Consider the following 20,816-nt stretch of genomic DNA (forward strand, 5'->3'; position numbering starts at 1 on the left):
TTCCATAAAGTGAACAAATATTTCCATTCATTTGAAACTAAAAAAAAAGATGGCGTAAATCTTCACTTAACAAGTTATAGCATGTCATTGATTACAAATCAAAATTAACCTCTGGGGGAGAAAAGATGCCACGTTTAGGCTTCTGAAGCCTAAAGGGAAAGCTTTAAATTGTCATTCATCAAGACATTACAGTCTTCAGTACCTAGTCCATTCCAGCAAAAGTGCAAAATCAAATTTCCCAACCAACTCTTCCTGGGAGGAAGTGATATGGAGGAGAAAAGCCTTCAGAAACGTTTTATAGAGTTGCAGAGCAAATCAATTGCGAAATCCAACAAGTGTCTACAATGGCACCCTGAAGAAAGGATTCTTGTGAGATTTTCTTTTTTTTTTTGCCATGGGCTTCATAGTATGTAAATGGTGTAATCTTCAATGATCAGATTCAGATACTTTCTTTCCCTTCTTGCCTCCCTGCAAATTCAATGAGAAAGAAAGTGAAGATAATTAATTTTTCCTCTAAAAAAAAACTAAAAAATAAGCCTTCTATTACATTTAGCAGAGTAATTCCTCCCCTCTACAAAATTCAGCTTGAAGAACATACACGTAATTTGCTTTGCTGCTCACTTTTTGGATCATCTCTTGCTGGTTTGAGACAATCGAGGACAAAAGTTATAATGCTTAGAGAATAGTTTAATGTCATTCCCTTTCCCCAATACTTAGTATTTTTGGTTTGGAAAGAAAACTTCACAAAGCAAATTAATCTAGATTTGAAATACAAACGTTTGTAAGTACAACTTGGAATTTTTCCAGCATTTTGATTTATTTTCCCAGAGTCACTTGCAAAAGCAGCATTTATTCCTCATTCATAGTCACTCAATTTAATGGTGAGCTGTAATCCTCCAGGCAAATGTACTCCCACAGTGCTGCTGAGTGGGAGTTTTGGGGTTCACACAGTGAGAATAAAGAACCAGCTATTTAGGGTTTCATGCACCTGCTGCTCTTGTCTTTGACGGTGCAGGTCACAGGTTTGGGAGTGCCCAAGTGAGGCTAGAGTCCATTTTGTAGACTGTATGCTCTACAGCAGCCGTCCCCAACCACCGGGCCGCAAAGCATGTGCTTCCTGGCTGCGAGGAAACGATACGAGTCAGCTGCACCTTTCCTCATTCCCTGTCACACACTGTTGAACTTGAACATAGGGTTGCCAAATGTCCCGTATTTGCCAGGACATCCCGTATATTGGGCTAAATTGATTTGTCTCATACGGGACCGCCCTTGTCCCGTATTTCCCCCGCTAAGGTAGAGCGTTCCTATGAAACCTTTCGTGCTGAAATGGCATAAAGCAAAGAAGCAATTACCATTAATTTATATGGGAAAAATTTTTGAGCGTTCCCAAACCCAAAAAATAACCTACCAAATCATATCAAATAACACATAAAACCTAAAATAACACTAACATATAGTAAAAGCAGGAATGATATATAGGAATGAAACATATAGGAATGATATGATAAATACATAGCCTATATAAAGTAGAAATAACTTATGTACAGTATGGTTGGGAAGATTAAGCCAAAACAGATAAATTCCAGTTTCTGACAGGCTTTTGTAGCCACAACTTTGCATTCCAGTCTCAATACACCGTAAGTTGTTTAACACGCAAGACACCATCATAGATAGATTTCTCCCGAGTACAAGACAAAGCCTCAGAACGATCCGAGCATCTAGGACACTGCTGGAATGTGTTAAAAGCCTGCTGGATGATCCAAAGAGTTGAATGAGATCACACCTCAAACCTGGACTGCTGTTCTAAGCCTAAACTGAAACCACGGTTCCCTTAGCCACTTAACCTTCCCTTCTCTTAAAAGAGTTGGTCAAAGTAAGAGTGGTACAGGGCAAATGACAATAAAGTATAATGTACATAATGGTTATTCAGTGGGTACAGAAAGAAGTGAAAACTGCTTAAATTGGCAACAGTCACAATATTGCTGCATAATATACAAAAAAAGATTAGATGGTAGAATTATACTTAAATTGCAAGGATGCCAACTTTAGGAGTGTAGATTAACTTAATATTCACCAAGTTCCTGTTTGTTTTAAGTCATAGGTAACTGTTAACTATTTGATCTATAGGTACAATATCTAAAAGACAATCTATTTTAAATGAACATTTTACCTGGAATTTTGTTAACTCAGCCTGTAGAGTTTTGACTTTTGACTTTTCTTGTTCCAGTTCTGCATGTAAACCAGTAACCTAGGCAAAGATAATTATAATCTTCAGCACTGCACAACAGTTACAACATTGTCTATATTTAGCTAACAACAGTTCATTGATTGGAACTTTAATGAGTTAATTCTGATTGCCAAAGCAAATCATTATTGCCATCATTTAGTGTATCAAATTTTGTTGTGATATTTTCCTATTTCCTGTTCTGTTTCCACATGCTCAATCTCAACTCTGATGGTTATTTAACCCCCAATTATGGTGTTTTGACTGAAGAGATTAAAACTAAATCTAATTTTATCCTCACCAATCCTCTGCAAATCTGGGCCAGAAATTATCAGAGAAAGATGGGTTGTCTATTTTTGATAGCTACTCCAGTAATCTGAAAACCAATTATAGACTGGAGATTACAGTATATCCATCAGTTCATCCTTTACCTGAATCACCACTCTCCCCCATGCTATGATCTGAATCTTAACCAAACACAAGTTACATAATTTAACTCAAGTTGCTTTTGTACATTCCTTTGTTTTCAAGTAACAAGTGTACTGGTTTAATAAGCCTTGTAAATATGTAAAGGTATTATCATTAGTGTCGCAGTTTCTTGAGAACAAACGAAACCTGCTGAGAGACTGAGTATGGGGGTTGACATTCTAAGATGTGCTTCCAAAATAATTAAGCTCCAATTCAATAAAGGTACGGTCGAACCTTTATTCTGAAACCAACAAAGACAAACTATCTTATAGCGATAGAAAACTAATCCAACTAACATTAGCGATGTAACAATCTTAGCATTCAAACTAGTGTAACTAGTAGTCCTCCGCTCACTGCCTAGCTCTAACTAGAATAAACTGAACTAACCAAGACAAAGCTTGAAGATGTAACGATACTCATTTGCTTCGACCACACCCCAACCCAAGTGACAAATTACCGATAGTGCACAAGACAAAATACAAACAGAAAATAGATACTGTACATAGATTCAAAATCCCAGCCCATAATTATTACTGTATAATTACAACTACATACCATAAAATTAGGACATGACATTTTCAAGGATAAACATTAACATTTATGCAAATGTCCTCTTTCTTCTTCCAGTCAGGTCATGTAACAGTCACCCAGGCCAGAGGTTACCAGCACTTAGCCCAGTGCAGAGTGATCTTTACCACCAATCTCTGTCAAGTCAGAAAGCCAAGTCAAAGACATAAAGGTTCTTGAGCCGTAGCTGTGTATTTGCTGCACAAATTCTCTTCTGTCCAAAAAAACTTGAATGACTCTTCTCAAGATCCATGGGTTTTGAGACGCTGTGTCATCAACTATAAGCACAAAGTTTCCTGGGAGGAAACTGCATCTTTTCCAGACTATTTTTGATGTTCCTGTAATGGTGATAAAGATTCCTTGGCCCACCGTTTCCAAAACAAGTTTGATATGCACTGGACTGCTTCCATCTACAACGAGCATAAATATCTTCCTTTTGTAACTCTCCTGGTGGTAAGGATGATGTGGTCTTCAGAACCAACAGATGGTTAGATGTAGGTGCTTCCAAAACGTTGAGATTGGAGGATACTTTAGTAATTGGACAACCACTGATAATAGCCCCTACTTCACAAAGGATTGTGTGGAAACCCTCTTTGTTAAGATTCTGTACCTTCATGGTGGAATTGCGGACCTTTCACACAGACCTGATCAATCTCTCCTACGTTCCTCCATAATGTGAACCAGTCAGGGGGTGGGGGTTAAAGATCCACTTAATTCCTTCTTGAAGAAGGACATCACTGATCCGTGAATGTTTCCACTTCTCAATGGCTTCCAGCAACTCACGCTCAGCCTCAGCAAAGTTCGTTGAACTATCAGCACGCAGTTCATGAACTTGCCCTCGTCTTGCTACAAAACGACAAGGTCCAGTAATAAAGGAATCTGTACCTAAAGAAGATCCACTTTGATGTGAACAACTTGTACTGCTAGATAAATATAACCCATACCTCTGCACTGAACTCCTTCTGCTCCACCAACAAAAAGTCCAAAATAGACCACTCTGCATGTATAGCCGGGGTTCATCTGGAGAGACCCTGTCCGGAGGTAGATCTGCAATGTGCTGGCATTGTGGAGCTGCATGCACCCGTCGACAAACACCATACTTAGACAGGATTCTTCTCATAGCTGCACTAGCACTGGGAATCCAGTATTTTTGGTGCAATCTGGATAACATGTGGTTACAGACACCATGTCCCACCACTTGATGTACATGCCTCAGAATGGTGTCTGAGATATGAAGATCCTTAGCCAGTATAACAGGATGTTTAATCTCTACAGGATTTACTAAGCCATCCACCAACTCTCAAGACACCATCTTCAAATACTGGATCAAGCTTGAAAATATGGCTGTTCGTTTTCACACTTTCTCCCATTTGCAAACTTGAGAATTCATCTAGAAATCTCCTTCTCTGTCAAAACCCAATTATCTCCATTTTAACCTTTCCGTGCTCCTCCAATAAAAAGAACTTAGGCCGATCTGACCTTTGGCCTTCTCAATCTCTGTCTCTCTCAAAATAATACTTCTTGTTCTTTATCCAAGTCAGAGCAAGCAACAGCAATATTCAGTAGCTTCCTCTTCCAACTAAGAAACAAGAGCAGGTTCTTAAATAGAAAACCATAGAAACCATAGAAACTACAGCACAGAAACAGGCCTTTTGGCCCTTCTTGGCTGTGCCGAACCATTTTCTGCCTAGTCCCACTGACGTGCACATGGACTATATCCCTCCATACACCTCTCATCCATCTATCTGTCCAATTTATTCTTAAATGTTAAAAAAGAACCCACATTTACCACCTCGTCTGGCAGCTCATTCCATACTCCCACCACTCTCTGTGTGAAGAAACACCACCTAATGTTCCCTTTAAACTTTTCCCCCTTCACCCTTAACCCATGTCCTCTGGTTTTTTTTTCTCCCCTTGCCTCAGTGGAAAAAGCCTGCTTGCATTCACTGTATCTATACCCATCATAATTTTATATTCCTCTATCAAATCTCCCCTCATTCTTCTATGCTCCAGGGAATAAAGTCCTAACCTATTCAACCTTTCTCTGTAACTGAGTTTCTCAAGTCCTGGCAACATCCTTGTAAACCTTCTCTGCACTCTTTCAACCTTACTTATATCCTTCCTGTAATTTGGTGACCAAAACTGAACACAATACTCCAGATTTGGCCTCACCAATGCCTTATACAACCTCATAACATTCCAGCTCTTATACTCAATACTTTGATTAATAAAGGCCAATGTACCAAAAGCTCTCTTTACGACCCTATCTACCTGTGACGACACTTTTAGGGAATTTTGTATCTGTATTCCCAGATCCCTCTGTTCCACTGCACTCCTCAGTGCCTTACCATTAACCCTGTATGTTCTACGTTGGTGTGCAATACCTCACACTTGTCAGTATTAAACTCCATCTGCCATTTTTCAGCCCATTTTTCCAGATGGTCCAAGTCCCTCTGCAGGCTCTGAAAACCTTCCTGTCTACTACACCTCCAATCTTTGTATCATCAGCAAACTTGCTGATCCAATTTACCACATTATCATCCAGATCATTGATATAGATGACAAATAACAATGGACCCAGCACTGATCCCTGTGGCACACCACTAGTCACAGGCCTCCACTCAGAGAAGCAATTTTCTACCACCACTCTCTGGCTTCTTCCATTGAGCCAATGTCTAATCCAATTTAACACCTCTCCATGTATACCTAGCGAATGAATTTTCCTAACTAACCTCCCATGTGGGACCTTGTCAAAGGCCTTACTGAAGTCCATGTAGACAATATCCACTGCCTTCCCTTCATCCACTTTCCTGGTAACCTCCTCGAAAAACTCCAATAGATTGGTCAAACATGACCTACCACGCACAAAGCCATGTTGACTCTCCCTAATAAGTCCCTGTCTATCCAAATGCTTGTAGATTCTGTCTCTTAGTACTCCCTCCAATAACTTACCTACTACCGATGTTAAACTCACCGGCCTATAATTTCCCGGATTGCTTTTTGATCCTTTTTTAAACAACGGAACAACATGAGCCACTCTCCAATCCTCCGGCACTTCACCCATAGGCAGCGACATTTTAAATATTTCTGCCAGGGCCCCCACCATTTCAACACTAGTCTCCTTCAAGGTCTGAGGGAACACTCCGTCAGGTCCCGGGGATTTATCCACTTTAATTTTCCTCAAGACAGCAAGCACCTCCTCCTTTTCAATCTGTACAGTTTCCATGATCTCACTACTTGATTCCCTCAATTCCATAGACTTCATGCCAGTTTCCTTAGTAAATACAGACGCAAAAAACCTATTTAAGATCTCCCCCATTTCCTTTGGTTTCGCACATAGCCAACCACTCTGATCTTCAAGAGGACCAATTTTATCCCTTACAATCCTTTTGCTCTTAATATACTTATATAAGCTCTTTGGATTATCCTTCACTTTGACTGCCAAGGCAACCTCATGTCTTCTTTTAGCCCTCCTGATTCCTTTCTTAAGTATTTTCTTGCACTTCTTATACTCCTCAAGCACCTGATTTACTCCCTGTTTCCTATACATTTCATACAACTCCCTCTTCTTCTTTATCAGAGTTGCAATATCCCTTGAGAACCAAGGTTCCTTATTCCTATTCAATTTGCCTTTAATCCTGACAGGAACATACAAACTCTGCACTCTCAAAATTTCCCCTTTGAAGGCTTCCCACCTACCAATCACATCTTTGCCAGAGAACAACCTGTCCCAATCCATGCTTTTTAGATCCTTTCTCATTTCTTCAAATTTGGCCTTCTTCCAGTTCAGAACCTCAACCCTAGGACCAGATCTATCCTTGTCCATGATCAAATTGAAACTAATGGTGTTATGATCACTGGAAGCAAAGTGCTCCCCTACACAGACTTCTGTCACTTGCCCTAAATCGTTTCCTAACAGGAGATCCAATATTGCATCCCCTCTAGTTGGTCCCTCTATATATTGATTTAGAAAACTTTCCTGAACACATTTTACAAACTCTAAACCATCTAGACCCCTAACAGTATGGGAGTCCCAATCAATGTATGGAAAATTAAAATCCCCTACCACCACAACTTTATGTTTCCTGCAGTTGCCTGCTATCTCTCTGCAGATTTACTCCTCCAAGTCTCGTTGACTATTGGGTGGTCTATAATACAATCCCACTAATGTGGCCATACCTTTCCTGTTTCTCAGCTCCACCCATAAGGACTCAGTAGACAAGCCCTCTAATCCGTCCTGCCTGAGCACTGCTGTAATATTTTCCCTAACAAGCAATGCTACTCCTCCACCTTTCATTCCTCTGCCTCGATCACATCTGAAACATCAGAACCCTGGAATATTAAGCCGCCAGTCCTGCCCCTCCTATAGCCAAGTTTCACTAATTGCTATAACATCATAATTCCACATGTCAATCCACGCCCTCAACTCATCTGCCTTCCCCGCAATACTCCTAGCATTGAAATATATACACCTCAGAAGATTTTTACCACCACTCACAACCTATCAGCGGATTTGCTTAAACTTTCAACATCATTTATTTTCACCCCAGCCACACTGTCATCTCTGGCACTCTGGTTCCCATCCCCCTGCAAATCTAGTTTAAAGCCTCCCCAATAGCACTAACAAACCTCCCTGAAAGGATATTGGTCCCCTTATAGTTCAAGTGTAACCTGTCTCTCTTGTACAGGTCCCACCTGCCCCAGAAGAGGTCCCAATGATCCTGAAATCTGAAACCCTGCCCCCTACACCAGTTCCTCAGCCACTTGTTCCTCCTCCAGAGCATCCTATTCCTACCCTCACTGGCACCTAGCACAGGTAGCAATCCTGAGATTACCACCCTCGAGGTGCTGCTTTTCAACTTCCTACCAAGCTCTCTATACTCACTGTCCAGGACCTCCTCACTTCTCCTTGCTATGTCATTGGTACCGATGTGCACCACGACACCTGGCTTGTCACCCTCCCACATCAGAATGTCATGCAATCGATCAGAGACATCCTTGACCCTGGCATCTGGGAGGCAACAAACCATCCTGGATTCTCTGTCACGACAACAGAACCTGCTATCTGCACCTCTAACTATCGAGTCCCCTATCACTACCGCTCTCCTCTTTTCCCCCCTCCCTTCTGCACTACAGAGCCAGATTCAGTGCGAGAGATCCGGCTACTGCAGCTAGTCCCAGGTAAGTCATCCCCCCCAACAGTATCCAATGTGGTATACTTGTTGTTGAGGGGAATGGCCACAGGGGAACCCTGCTCTGCCTGCCCTTTCCCCTTCCCTCGCTTGACAGTGACCCAATTTTCTGTCCTCTGCTCCTTTGGCGTAACTACCTCCCTGTAGCTACGATCTATAATATCCTCATTCTCCCGAAAGATCCGCAGGTCATCCAGCTCCTGCTCCAGTTCCCTAACGCGGTTTGTCAGGAGCTGCAGCTGGATGCACTTCTTGCAGGTGTCGTTGTCAGGGACACCGGAGGGCTCCCTGACTTCCCACATCCTGCAAGAGGAGCATTCCAACATCCTGCCTGGCATTCTCTCTACTCTAAAGAATCTGAACAAAAAACTTACCAGAACCTACCAAGGCCTCTGCCTGTTCCCGCCGAAGCCTGTTTGAGCCAAAGCCGTCCCACTCTGACTCAGTCCACTCCGATGATGGCCGCTGTATATGGTGCTCTGCTTTTAAACCTTGGCGTGCTACGTCACGCGCCTGCGCAGTGCAGACCCTTCTCCCTGAGCAGTGTTTAGAAAAAAAGATGACTTTTTCTACTCGATTTCTTCCACTCCTTCTCAGCTGCTTGCTTCAACTGAGAATCCAGGCCATTCTCTTCATCAAATGGGTCTACGGCGAGAAGTGATGGATTCTATAAGTTACCATGTCCACCTCCTCTTCAATCTGCATGGCATTCATTGTAACACTTCTCTCGACTTCCAGATTATCAAGCAGAACAATTGGGATTCACAGACCATTCGCTTTCAGGCTGAAGAAGATATTAAGGCCTTGATGCCCATGTCTCATCCTTCAGGAATGGTTTCACCTTCAACCCTCTAGAGCAGTGGTCCCCAACCTCCGGGCCGCGGACCGATACCGATCCGCGAAGCATGCAGTGGTGTGGCGGTAGCTGTGATGCACCCAGCACATCCTTAAGAAAAAAGCCGAAATAAAGCTAATTAATTAGGTGCCACCCGGCACGTAAATGTTGGCCCAGATCAGAGGCTCCAATGCTTTTGGCACATTTCTCCCTATCAGCAGCTCGGTTTCTGAATCCATCTCTGGCAAATGGACATGTTTTAGGTGAGACCAGCCCTGAAAATCCCTCTGTCATGGAATATTCCCTTTGTGGACAGGCATATTTTCCTGCATATAGATGTTAGGTAGTTCACAATAGTTTTCACCATCTACGCCGGCCACTTCAAATCCTGAAACAAAATAGCTACTCGTGATCTTCTCTTGACCCTTTGTGTGTAAGAGAACACGTGTCCTTTTTCCTGCAAGGTTGAGCTTATTCATGAAGCCCACTGTACAGAACATTGCTGTACTCTCTTGATCTTTGAAAGCACAAGTAAACACTGCCTTGTTGTTAGGCCTCACTGGTACTGGAACTATGGGAAGTTTACAATTATGATTGCCAGCCCCTGTAAGACCATTAGATACCAGAGCACCACTCACTGCTGTGTCTGATTCTTTCACAGCTTGTTTTGTTTCTGCTCCCTTTTTGTTAGAGTGAACGTCAAGTATGCTGGAGTGCTTGCCACTGCACACTTTGCTGATAAGTCCTGTACACAAACAGCCAAAGCAGACACCATTTTCTTTTAGGAAGTCAATCTTCTCACTATGAGTCCTTTCCTCCAGCTGAGGGCACAAATCCAATGTATGTTCACCTTTGCAGGACAGACAAACCCTTCTGGCCGATTAAATCATTTCTCTTCCATTAGTTCCAGGTTCAGTTTTAGCTTTACTTCTCACAGTGGCCCCGGTAGTCGCAAAGCTGCTTCCTTTAGCCTTAGATGAAATTGTGACTTAGTTTTGTTTACACCTTTGTTTATTACAGGTAATGTAGATTCCCAAACACCGGGTGTGTAGCAATCAGTACTTGCCTTTCAATAAAATCAACAATGTCAGCAAAAGTAGTCTTAAGGTCGTGCCTTTCTTGCCGTTCAGAGCACTCTTCTTCAATCATCCCTGAGCATATAGGGCAATTTCTTTATGATGATTGACATATTGGCAGGCATGTCCAGCTCACACATGTACAGGTTTCCCCCGCTATCCGAATGTAGAGTGTCCCTATGAAACCGTTCATAAACTGAAATGGTGTAAAGCGAAGAAGCAATCACCATTAATTTATATGGGAAAATTTTTTGAGCGTTCCTAGACTCAAAAAATAACCTACCAAATCATACCAAATAACACATAAAACCTAAAATAACACTAACATATAGTAAAAGCAGGAATGATATGATAAATAGATAGCCGATATAAAGTAGAAATAATGTATGTACAGTGTAGTTTCACTTAACAGAATCGGGAAGTTTGAGCCAAAATCGATTTATCAAAAAAAATCGGCACGTACACACGTGCACGCCACATATTCCCTGCCCGTACAAGGCTTCATGGTCATGGTAGTCTTTCTCGGGGTAAACACAAGTTTAAAGCAAGTGTCTTTTTTTGTAAAAGTGAAAATCCTCTTTCAGTTAACATAAACAGGCACTAATGTAGGTCTTTTGTAAAAGCGAAATGTCGTAAAGAGAACGTCTGGAAAGTGAGGGACACCTATACTGCACTTCTTCCACAACATTGCAACAGCCCCTGAGAAGAAGACTAGCCTTGAAGAACTTTTACAACTTCAAATTTGATAGGCAACCAAGAAAGCCTTTTGCATGTAGGCAGACACAATTTTCTATTCATTACCAAAATGTTCCTGTAGTAAAGCCTTAGTCTTTACATATTCTTTCTTAGGGTCAACATTTTGGCAACTTCTGACAAGTTCTCTCGGGTCCTAGTGTAGTGTTCAAGGAAATAGAGGCAGTCACTATGGCTGTCAGTCTTGCCTTCAATACTTCTTTTCAAAAGCCCAAATGAATGCATGTCACTGCAATGGATCTCCAAGGTTTAAATCTCTCTTTTAGGCAAAGATGAAATGCATTGTTGTTGTGCTAATAAGCTATTATTTCATTTTACTTCCTCATATCAATAATACTGTTCTGACATCTACCATCCAAATAAAGAATGTTTCCCTGCTGTAATTAAATGTCCCATGAGCCCTCTGAGCTGTTGGATGTGATACATGTTCAGGCTGCCTCTTTTAGTGCAGACTCAAGAGTAAAAAAACCTGAACGGCCTCTTGAGGGTCTTGTTCATGTTTCACAGACACCTGGAGAACAAATGAATCAATATCAGCATCGGCATTGGGTGTTTCTGTTTTTCTTTGTGCCTTTACAATATAGGAACTCATACCATAGGACAGTCCTGCTAGAGCACTTTCCTAACTTTGGCCGCCTGTGTGCATTTTCTTCTTGCAACTTAAGCTGTTCCTTCCTTTTCTGAAGCTGCTCCTCTTGCTCTTCCAGCTCATGTTTGTCCTTCAATAGCACTGGACAACAAATTATTTCAAAAGTATTGCTTCCTCAGAATTTCTTTTGTTTATGATAGGCTGCTTGAAGATGAACACAATTATAATTTCAGACTACTTGTGTCAGGTAGGAATTTGAAGAAACAACAAATTAACTTTTATTGAATATAATGTGTTTAATTGCATAATGGTACTGATGCTTTGCAATAGTTCAACTAAGTTAAAAATATTTTGTTAATGATTTTCATTTGTACTCAGTGTCTGAGGCTTCTCGCTTAAGTCCAACAATAATTCGCCAGCATTGATGGATTCCAGTTCCCCTGGTATCTTTTTTCCATGACCGCAATGTCCTGGTAAAACCTTTCACCATGCTCGTCACTAACAGCACCAAGATTTGCAGGGAAGAAGTCTAAATGGGAATGCAGAAACTGAATCTTTAGTGACATGTAGCACTTCATGGTTTTATATGCTTGAAGCATGCTTTCAACCAGCTGCGTGTTGTTTGGTGCTCTGTAAATGCTGAGAAAAATTTCAACAACTTCCTTGAATGCCTTCCATGTGATTTTCTCCTGTCCCACCAGAAATTCTTCAAATTGCCTGTCATTGATGACCTGTTTGATTTGTGGACCAACAAAAATGCTTTCCTTAATCTTGGCATCAGTTATTCTGGGAAGCATGTGGCTCAACTATCAAAATCCTACATAGAAGTTTTTGAGCCTGGTGATAGCAAATTCCATCCTTACAGTCCTGAACCCAATAATTACTACTAAAATCTGCAGCAGCCGCGCCACCTAAGCATGCCTGGACAAGATAGGAAACTTTCCAGCTTACATTGTAGGCAACATTTTAATTGACATGAATTATGAATTGAAATAATAAACATAAGTTTATTTAAAAAATGGTGCCTGAAAGGGAAATTTCATGGTGATTTTCATGATCAGTGGCCCAAAATTCATAAGATACACCTAAAGGTATTCAGGAAGCAAAATCTTTGCTGCCCAGTGTAATTGTTAACATGTGATTAATACAGCCAAATCAGCCTTTGTGTGTGTGCAGAGGAGGTCTTAGAAGAAGCTCTGACTGCAGTAGAACTTCGAACACGGACATTTGACACATTGTCTTGTGGGTCTACGTCATCCTCTGGGTCATCTGCTTTATGTGTAGTGAAAACATGCCTTGGAGTTTGAGACACTTTGTCTGATGGTGCATGCATTCACTTGATGCAGCAACATGACCTTCAATAGAACATGTTTGGGACAACCATTGTTTCACATCTCCTATGAGTGCACTACTAAGGCATCAAATATTTGAAAAACATTGGTTCTGGTTGATTTATTTGACCCTGGGAAGTACAGAGATTAGTACAAGATGTTGCTTAGCAATAGCTTCATAGAGACTTGTCAAGTCCTTAAGACAAGATTGCACTTACAAGGCATTTTCCTTACTTCCCCATAAGATCCTTAACTGATGGTATTAAACCTTTGATTTTGTTCACATTTGTTTCATACTCTTTTCAAAAACATTCAATTCCACCCACTAAAGTTTTCGAAGTTTAATTTCTCTTTTGCCAGCCCAGATGTGAGGGTTGCTGAAGTCAGTTCCATGCTTTGATTCACTCATGTAACTTTCTCCTTGTTGCGTGACTCACAATTAGCTTTATCCTCCCACAACACCAGCAATATTCAATTTAGTAAACATAGGCAACAAACAAGTTGCTCATGCATGCACAGCAGTTAAACCAGACCAAACAAACAGCCTTCAATTCAAATGTTAGCAGCCGGAATATTTCAGCACTTCAATAAAACAAAGTGACAAACTCTCAAGCAAACACTGCAGGACTGAGCAATGGTCTCCAATAGACAGGCAGTGCTGACTATTCAAAATTGTGTTCAAACTACAAATGCACAGCATGAATCAACAAATGGTCATTTACTTGCTACAAGCTGCTGGGGTAGCCGATGTGCAGGCTTCTCGGTGTTGTGATTCCAATTTTACTAACAGGGCCAAGGCAATCCTTTGCCATTGACTAGCCTTTGTTTGGCATAACTATTTTTTTGTTTGTTGACAAAATGTAGCAGTTACTTGAAAACCACTGAGAGACTGAGTACGGAGGCTGACACCGTACGACACACTTCCAAAGCAATCAAGTTCCAAGTGGAAAAATGTATGTTCAATCCTTTATTACAAAACCAGCAAAAACGAATGAACGAAGTGATTAAAAAAAAGTAACGAAACTAAAATTAACGATATAACGATCTTGGCGTTCAAATTAGTGAAACTAGCAGTCAACAAAAAAAATCACCACTGGCTCTAACTAGATAAAACTGTACTAACTAAGACAAAGCATGAATACGTAACTATGCAAACACGAGGAAATCTGCAGATGCTGGAATTTCAAGCAACACACATAAAAGTTGCTGGTGAACGCAGCAGGCCAGGCAGCATCTCTAGGAAGAGGTACAGTCAATGTTTTGGGCCGAGACTAACTGAAAGAAGAGATAGTAAGAGATTTGGAAGTGGGAGGGGGAGGGGGAGATCCGAAATGATAGGAGAAGACAGGAGGGGGAGGGATGGAACCAAGAGCTGGGCAGGTGATTGGCAAAAGGGATACGAGAGGCTCATGGGACAGGAGGCCTAGGGAGAAAGAAAAAGGGGGAGGGGGGAAGCCCAGAGGATGGGCAAGGGGTATAGTGAGAGGGACAGAGGGAGAAAACAGACAGAGAGAAAAAGAATGTGTGTATATAAATAACGGATGGGGTACGAGGGGGAGATGGGGCATTAGCGGAAGTTTGAGAAGTCAATGCTCATGCCATCAGGTTGGAGGTTACCCAGATGGAATGTAAAGTGTTGTTCCTCCAACCTGAGTGTGGCTTCATCTTTACAGTAGAGGAGGCCGTGGATAGACATATCAGAATGGGAATGGGACGTGGAATTAAAATGTGTGGCCACTGGGAGATCCCGCTTTCTCTGGTGGACAGAGCGTAGGTGTTCGGTGAAATGATCTCCCAGTCTGCGTCGGGTCTCACCAGTATATAGAAGGCCGCATCGGGAGCACCGGATGCAGTATATCACCCCAGTCGACTCACAAGTGAAGTGTCGCCTCACCTGGAAGGACTGTCTGGGGCCCTGAATGGTGGTGAGGGAGGAAGTGTAATGGCATGTGTAGCACTTGTTCCGCTTACAAGGATAAGTGCCGGGAGGAAAATCGGTGGGGAGGGATGGGGGGATGAATGGACAAGGGAGTCGCGTAGGGAGCGATCCCTGCGGAAAGCCGGGGGGGGGGGAGATGTGCTTAGAGGTGGGATCCCGTTGGAGGTGGCAGAGGTTACGGAGAATTATATGTTGGACCCAGAGGCTGGTGGGGTGGTAGGTGAGGACAAGGGGAACCCTATTCCTAGTGGGACTCCTTTGCTTCTAAGACGCCCCAACCCATGTGACAAATAACCCATAATAAACATGCAACACAAAATACAAACGTGTACAATAGACAGACAAACAATAGATACACGGCTCCTACAATTGGCTTGCATTTGCTGGCTCTTACCTGTAAAGTTAATTCATTCTTAATACTCAGGAGTTCGTCAACTTGCAAAAGTATATCTGCTTTATCCTTCACTGAAATACAAAATAAAACTGTATAACTAGGGGCAGCAACATTAACAAAACTGGATACCAAGAACTTCAGTTTAGGAAGCACTCAAGGGAGTCCAAACCTTCCTTCCATGTTTCATTTAGACATACATCGCGCAAGTACTATTATGCAGATATTGAACACAAACTGCCCACTGGAAAAGTGTAATTATCGGTTAGGCTGGCTGCTTTAAGTACTATACAATGGAAACTAAATCAATGGATGAGTTAGGTTAAAATTAACATAAATTTTAGCACACCAGAGACAGTGAGTCTGTTTTACTATGTAACAAAGATTACATTGCATTTTAACCATTAGTTAAACCACAGACATATTTAATAGGATTAGATTTTAAGAGATTTCATCCAGAGACTTAAAATAAATCAGATCATACTCTCCAGAAGCTGACATGCATTGAGCCCCTATAGAACCAACCAAAATGAAAGAAAATGAGAAAACTGTAACAAATTTATTTCTAATACAAGTATTGTAGCAAAACATCAAGGCACTTCATTATTAAAGCTCTCACTGAACCACATAATGATATATTGGAGTGGAAATTTAGAAGTGTGGCTAAAGCAACTGAGACACCAACACCAAATGGTGGTTTGATTAGAATCTGTGCTCAAGCCACAAGAAACAGAGAGGTAAAGGATATGGAGGATTATGAAACTAAAGATAAGACATTGTCTTATCAGATGCCAGTGTAAGTCAAGCAAAGATATAATAACTGAATAGGACCTGATCAGAATTAAGCAACATGCATAGGTGAGAGAAGTTGGCCAAAGATGAAAAAGGCAAGGTTGACAGCCTATGTAGAAAATGAACTGAGGTAGGGGATGGGCTGACTAGTGGTGTAGTGTCATCAGCACTGGACTTCGAGGCAGATGGTCCTGAGTTCAAACCCAGCTGGGTCCCAAACTGGGCAGCAGCAGTATCTGCGCGGAAGAAAGGCCTGGCAATCTACTTCTGTATCTTGCCACAAAAACCCTATGGACCCTATGGTCCATGAAGTCACGAAGAGTTGGACTTGACTTAATAACTGAACAACAACGAAGGATGAAGTTATGGAAGCAAAGTGATCCAATGTTACATGAACACAAGTGTAAATAAAAGTTCAGTAGCAGATTAATAAAGTTGTTGGCTGGGAAAGATTTACAACAGGAACAATGAAGGTGGTTTTGTCCTCAAAGCCAACACTGAACATTCAACACTGGAGCACCTGACAAACTGGGCATAATTTAGAGATGATGCAGAGGTCAAAGCAGCAAGGTAGTGAAGACTTTTGACCATTTCAAAAAGGTGAAACAGCAGTCAGGATGGCATCAAGAAGATTCCATTTGTCAGAAGCACTCTGCTTTGGAGCACCTAGACAACCACAAGACAAACATCAGGCTACTGTTTATCAACTACAACAGTGTTCAACACCATCATTACCACAGTACTAATCAACAAGCTTGAAAACCTGGATCTCTGTTCCTCTCCCTGCAAGTAGATCTTCAACTTCCCTATCAGGAGATAACAGTCAGTACAGATCGGTTGAGTGGTGTCACAACAACAACTTGGTACATAACATCAGCAAGACCCAAGGGACCGAATGTGGACTTCAGGAAGAGGAAGTCGGGAGAACATGAGATGAAGAGGGTGAGCAGCTTCAAGTTCCTGGGTGAGAACATCTCACAGGATCTAACTTGGCTTCAACACACTGACGCAGCAGTTAAGAAGGCACTCCAGCAGCTCCAGATGTAAGGAGTTTTGAGATTTGGTATGTCACCAAAAACTCTTGCAAATGAACAGTAGAAAGTTTTCTGACTGGTTGCATCAAACCATGTTATGGAGCCTCCAACACAGGGGATCATGGGAGGCTGCAAACGGTTATAGACTCAACCAGCTCCATTATAGGCACAACCTTCCTCACCAACAAGGTAATCGTCAACAGGCAGTGTCTCAGCAAGGACCAGTACATACCCTCTTCTCATTACTATGAACCCATGAACACCCTTCGACAGTCTTCCAGCTATGCACTATTTTTGTAATTCAGAGATTTTTATGTATTTGCACTGTATTGCTTTATGTCAAACTTTGTCATATCAGTATTAATAAACTTTGTCATGTCAGTATTAATAAATCTGATTGTATTTCTTAACACGTAAAAACCAATCATAAACAGTAGAAGCTGTCCACTACCTCCCAAAGCACTGACCCACCTACATTTCAGTCCCCTATTGCTTCATTTGTGGCAGAGCTATTGTGGGTCTCACATCAGCCTCCTTACCCACAAAAACAAGTCAATTGGGGTATCATGAGGAAAGGCAAGATAGACTGGGTTTTGTCATTGCCCATGTGGACATGGCACTGCTTTTGGAAGTTGCCAAGAAGCAAGTATGTGAATGAGAAATACAGAAGGACAAACAAATCCTTGAGGGAGGGAGGGTGAAGAGGTGAGGTGGGGGGGGGGGAGATAAATCCCCAGAGGTAATGATGCAATAAAGCAAAAAGAAACCAACACAGGCAATTCTATAATTAATTACCGATGAAACTAAGCAAATGTATTTCATCCAGTGGGCATCCTTGAAGAGACATCACAAAGACTTATTTGGCAAGGGCAAGCACTAATTATTTAATACGAAACTCAGAGAGGCATTTGATTCAATAAGGGAAGAAAATAGTTGTTACAATAGGAAAATGGCAGGGGGAGGAAGAGAGAATGGTATATGGTGGAATAAAAAGTACACAAGACAAAACATACAAATCCTCTAACTGGTATACCTGAAGACAGCAAATACCATTTGGCATCAGGCTAACTACTATTGAATTGTATTACAGGAGTAATTTTCATACTATAACCTGTTCTGGTGTCCTAATTTCCTTAGATTTTGATTACAAATACCTACATACAAAGTCGCCAAATGTAGTGGAAAAATGGAAAACTGGAAAATCTTTAAAAAGTAACCATTAGGCAAGCAGTAAGGGAAAATAGATTATGAAAGTGAACCAGCACAAAAATAAAAACAAAATTTACAAGTCATTATAGTTATATAAAGTAGAAAAGATATTACTACTGCTACGTCGACTCAGGTCTAGGGGGCCGGCGTTGGGCACAATGATGGACTCGCCACTTCTCCCTCTCCCTCATCAGTTCATCTACATTAGCTGCACTGCTGTCTTCTAGGAACGTGTTGACCATAGTCTTGGGAGGGCGCCCAGGGTTCATCCTCCCGTGCTTGGGCTCCCATGTGATGACTAGGCTGGCAGGTAGCTCGGGGTGGCGTAGACAGTGCCCCGTTAGTTGCAGTCTTCTCGCCTCGATTTTAGTGGTGAGCATCAGTAGGTTGTTATAGAGCTCAATGTTCGTCATGTGCTGTTGCCAACTCACGTCAAGAGCCATCCGGAGCATCGTGTATAGCAACCATCTAGAGACTTTCGCATCGTCTTGGTGAGTGTCCACGTCTCACATCCGTATGTGAGAATGGACTCTAAGACTGCTATGAAGATCCTCTTTTTGAGCCCTCTGGTCAGGTTTGACTTCCAGATTTCCTTCATGTCGTTCATAGTCTTCCACGCCAGCACCTTCCATATCTTTATGTCCTTCTCCGAACTCATCATTCATTCTCTGATCCTGAAAGCTTACGGAATGCCAGACCATCTACTGGGAGCAAGAGTCCAGCTATACCAAAACCATGGCAAAAGTTGTATCACCAGATGGAGAAACAGCAGTGTTCGAGCTCCGAGCTGGTGTGCTGCAAGGAGACACTCTGGCACCCTACATCTTTATAATCGTCCTTGATTACGCTCTGCGTCAAGCAGAAAAGACAGGCTGATGTAAATGTAGTTTTCTTGGAAGATGAGGAGGGTAATGTGAAAAAGACAAAAGCTTTCAATGATTTTTTTATGTTGGTCATCACAGCAGAGGACACATCTAATGTACTGAAAAGAGATTTTATGGATGTGATAGGAAGTGAGGACCGAAGAGGAAGTGCTTAGCAAGGTAGTGGGCCACAAAGTAGCCCAGTCCCCTAGTCCTGATGGAATGCATCCCAGGGTACGGAAAGAAACGTGAGAAGTTATAGTAGATACACTTGTGATAATTTACCAAAATTCTCTGAACTCGGCAGGTCCCAGCAAATAGGACGACAGTGAATGTCATGACAAAAAATCTAGCAAAAGGCAGGTAACTATAAAAATAAATTGATAGAGCACTTTTCATACAGGTGACATAGTTCGAAGTGCTTTATTATGGGATAAAAGTACAAACATGACAATAAAATAGAAAATAAAAATGAACATGAAAATAAAAGACAAAAAGATGTTAGTTAAACGCAAGGTTAAATAAATAGGTTTTGAGCTGGTGTTTAAAAGTGTCCAATGAGTCTGCATCCCTTACAGTTTTAGGTATTGAATTCTACAGTTTCGGAGTGTAGTTCAAAAAAGCTGATGGGCTCATTATCGTTTGAGGGAAATTGTTTAAATTTAAGAGACTGGCAGAAGAAGATATAAGAGCTTGAGCAGGATTATAAAACAAAAACAATTCTGTTACGTACTCCAGTCCCAAAACATTCATAGCTTTAAAAACAAGTAAGCGAACTTTAAAATCAATTCTAAAAGATACAGGAAGCCAATGCAGAGTAGTTAGGACTGGAGTGATAAATTCTTTCATCTTGTTTTCAGTTAAAAGTCTAGCAGTGGTATTCTGAACAAGTTGAAGTTTGTCAATAGATTGCTTTCGAAGACCAGTAAAAAGTGCTTTGCAGTAATTTAGTCTATTTGATACAAAGATATAATTTAGTTTTCCAACATCATTATGTGATAGAAACAAACATGCCTTTGCAACATTTCTTGTAGAAATGCTGCTCTGGTCACTTTATTTGTGAGATTTAAAATTCAAATCTGAATCAAGGACAGCACCTTTGATTTTACAAGGGGAGAGCCAAGCTCTTAAGTTTATCAAGAAGTTTAACTCTTTTGGCTTTGGGTCCAACCAAAGTATTTCAGGTTTATCTTCAAGGAGATTCAGAAAATAACTGCTTATCCGTCTGGTTATTGCAGCCGTGCCGGAAGTCAAGGGAAGGTAGGGTGCTATCATCACCAGGCTCAACCAAGTTATATAATTGTGTGTCATTTGCAAAACTGTGGAAATTAAGTTTATGCTCTCTAACGGTGTCTCCTAACGGGAACTAGGGGACCAAGACAACTTCTCTGAGCAACAAAAGGTACATTGTATGTCTTAGAAAACTATAGGCCAGTTAATATCAGGAAAATGCTTCAAGCTATCATTGAGGAAGGAGTAGAGAGGCATCTGATTAGAAGTGGTCCCATCAGGTAGACACACCATGTATTCAAGAGGGGAAGATTCAGTTTGAA

The 20,816-nt window shown here is 41.5% G+C and overlaps 1 protein-coding gene across 2 annotated transcripts in view; it reads right to left on the reverse strand.

Moving 5' to 3' along the window:
• Positions 1-375: 375 nt before the first annotated feature.
• The window catches only part of gkap1 (G kinase anchoring protein 1), a 38,974-nt gene continuing 18,533 nt past the window's right edge, over positions 376-20,816 (reverse strand). Inside the window, exons 9-11 of one of the 2 annotated variants that reach the window (XM_063068805.1) lie at positions 15,369-15,439; positions 2,171-2,248; positions 376-468 (exon numbers count right to left, since the gene is read on the reverse strand). In XM_063068805.1, coding sequence (XP_062924875.1) covers positions 427-468; positions 2,171-2,248; positions 15,369-15,439 — 191 coding nt within the window. In that variant the 3' untranslated portion in view covers positions 376-426. Of the gene's footprint in view, positions 469-2,170; positions 2,249-11,984; positions 12,234-15,368; positions 15,440-20,816 lie in introns of those variants that run through there. The other variant, XM_063068804.1, reaches the window with a different exon arrangement.

Source organism: Mobula hypostoma, chromosome 16, assembly GCF_963921235.1.
Source record: "Mobula hypostoma chromosome 16, sMobHyp1.1, whole genome shotgun sequence".
Lineage (NCBI taxonomy): Eukaryota > Metazoa > Chordata > Chondrichthyes > Myliobatiformes > Myliobatidae > Mobula > Mobula hypostoma.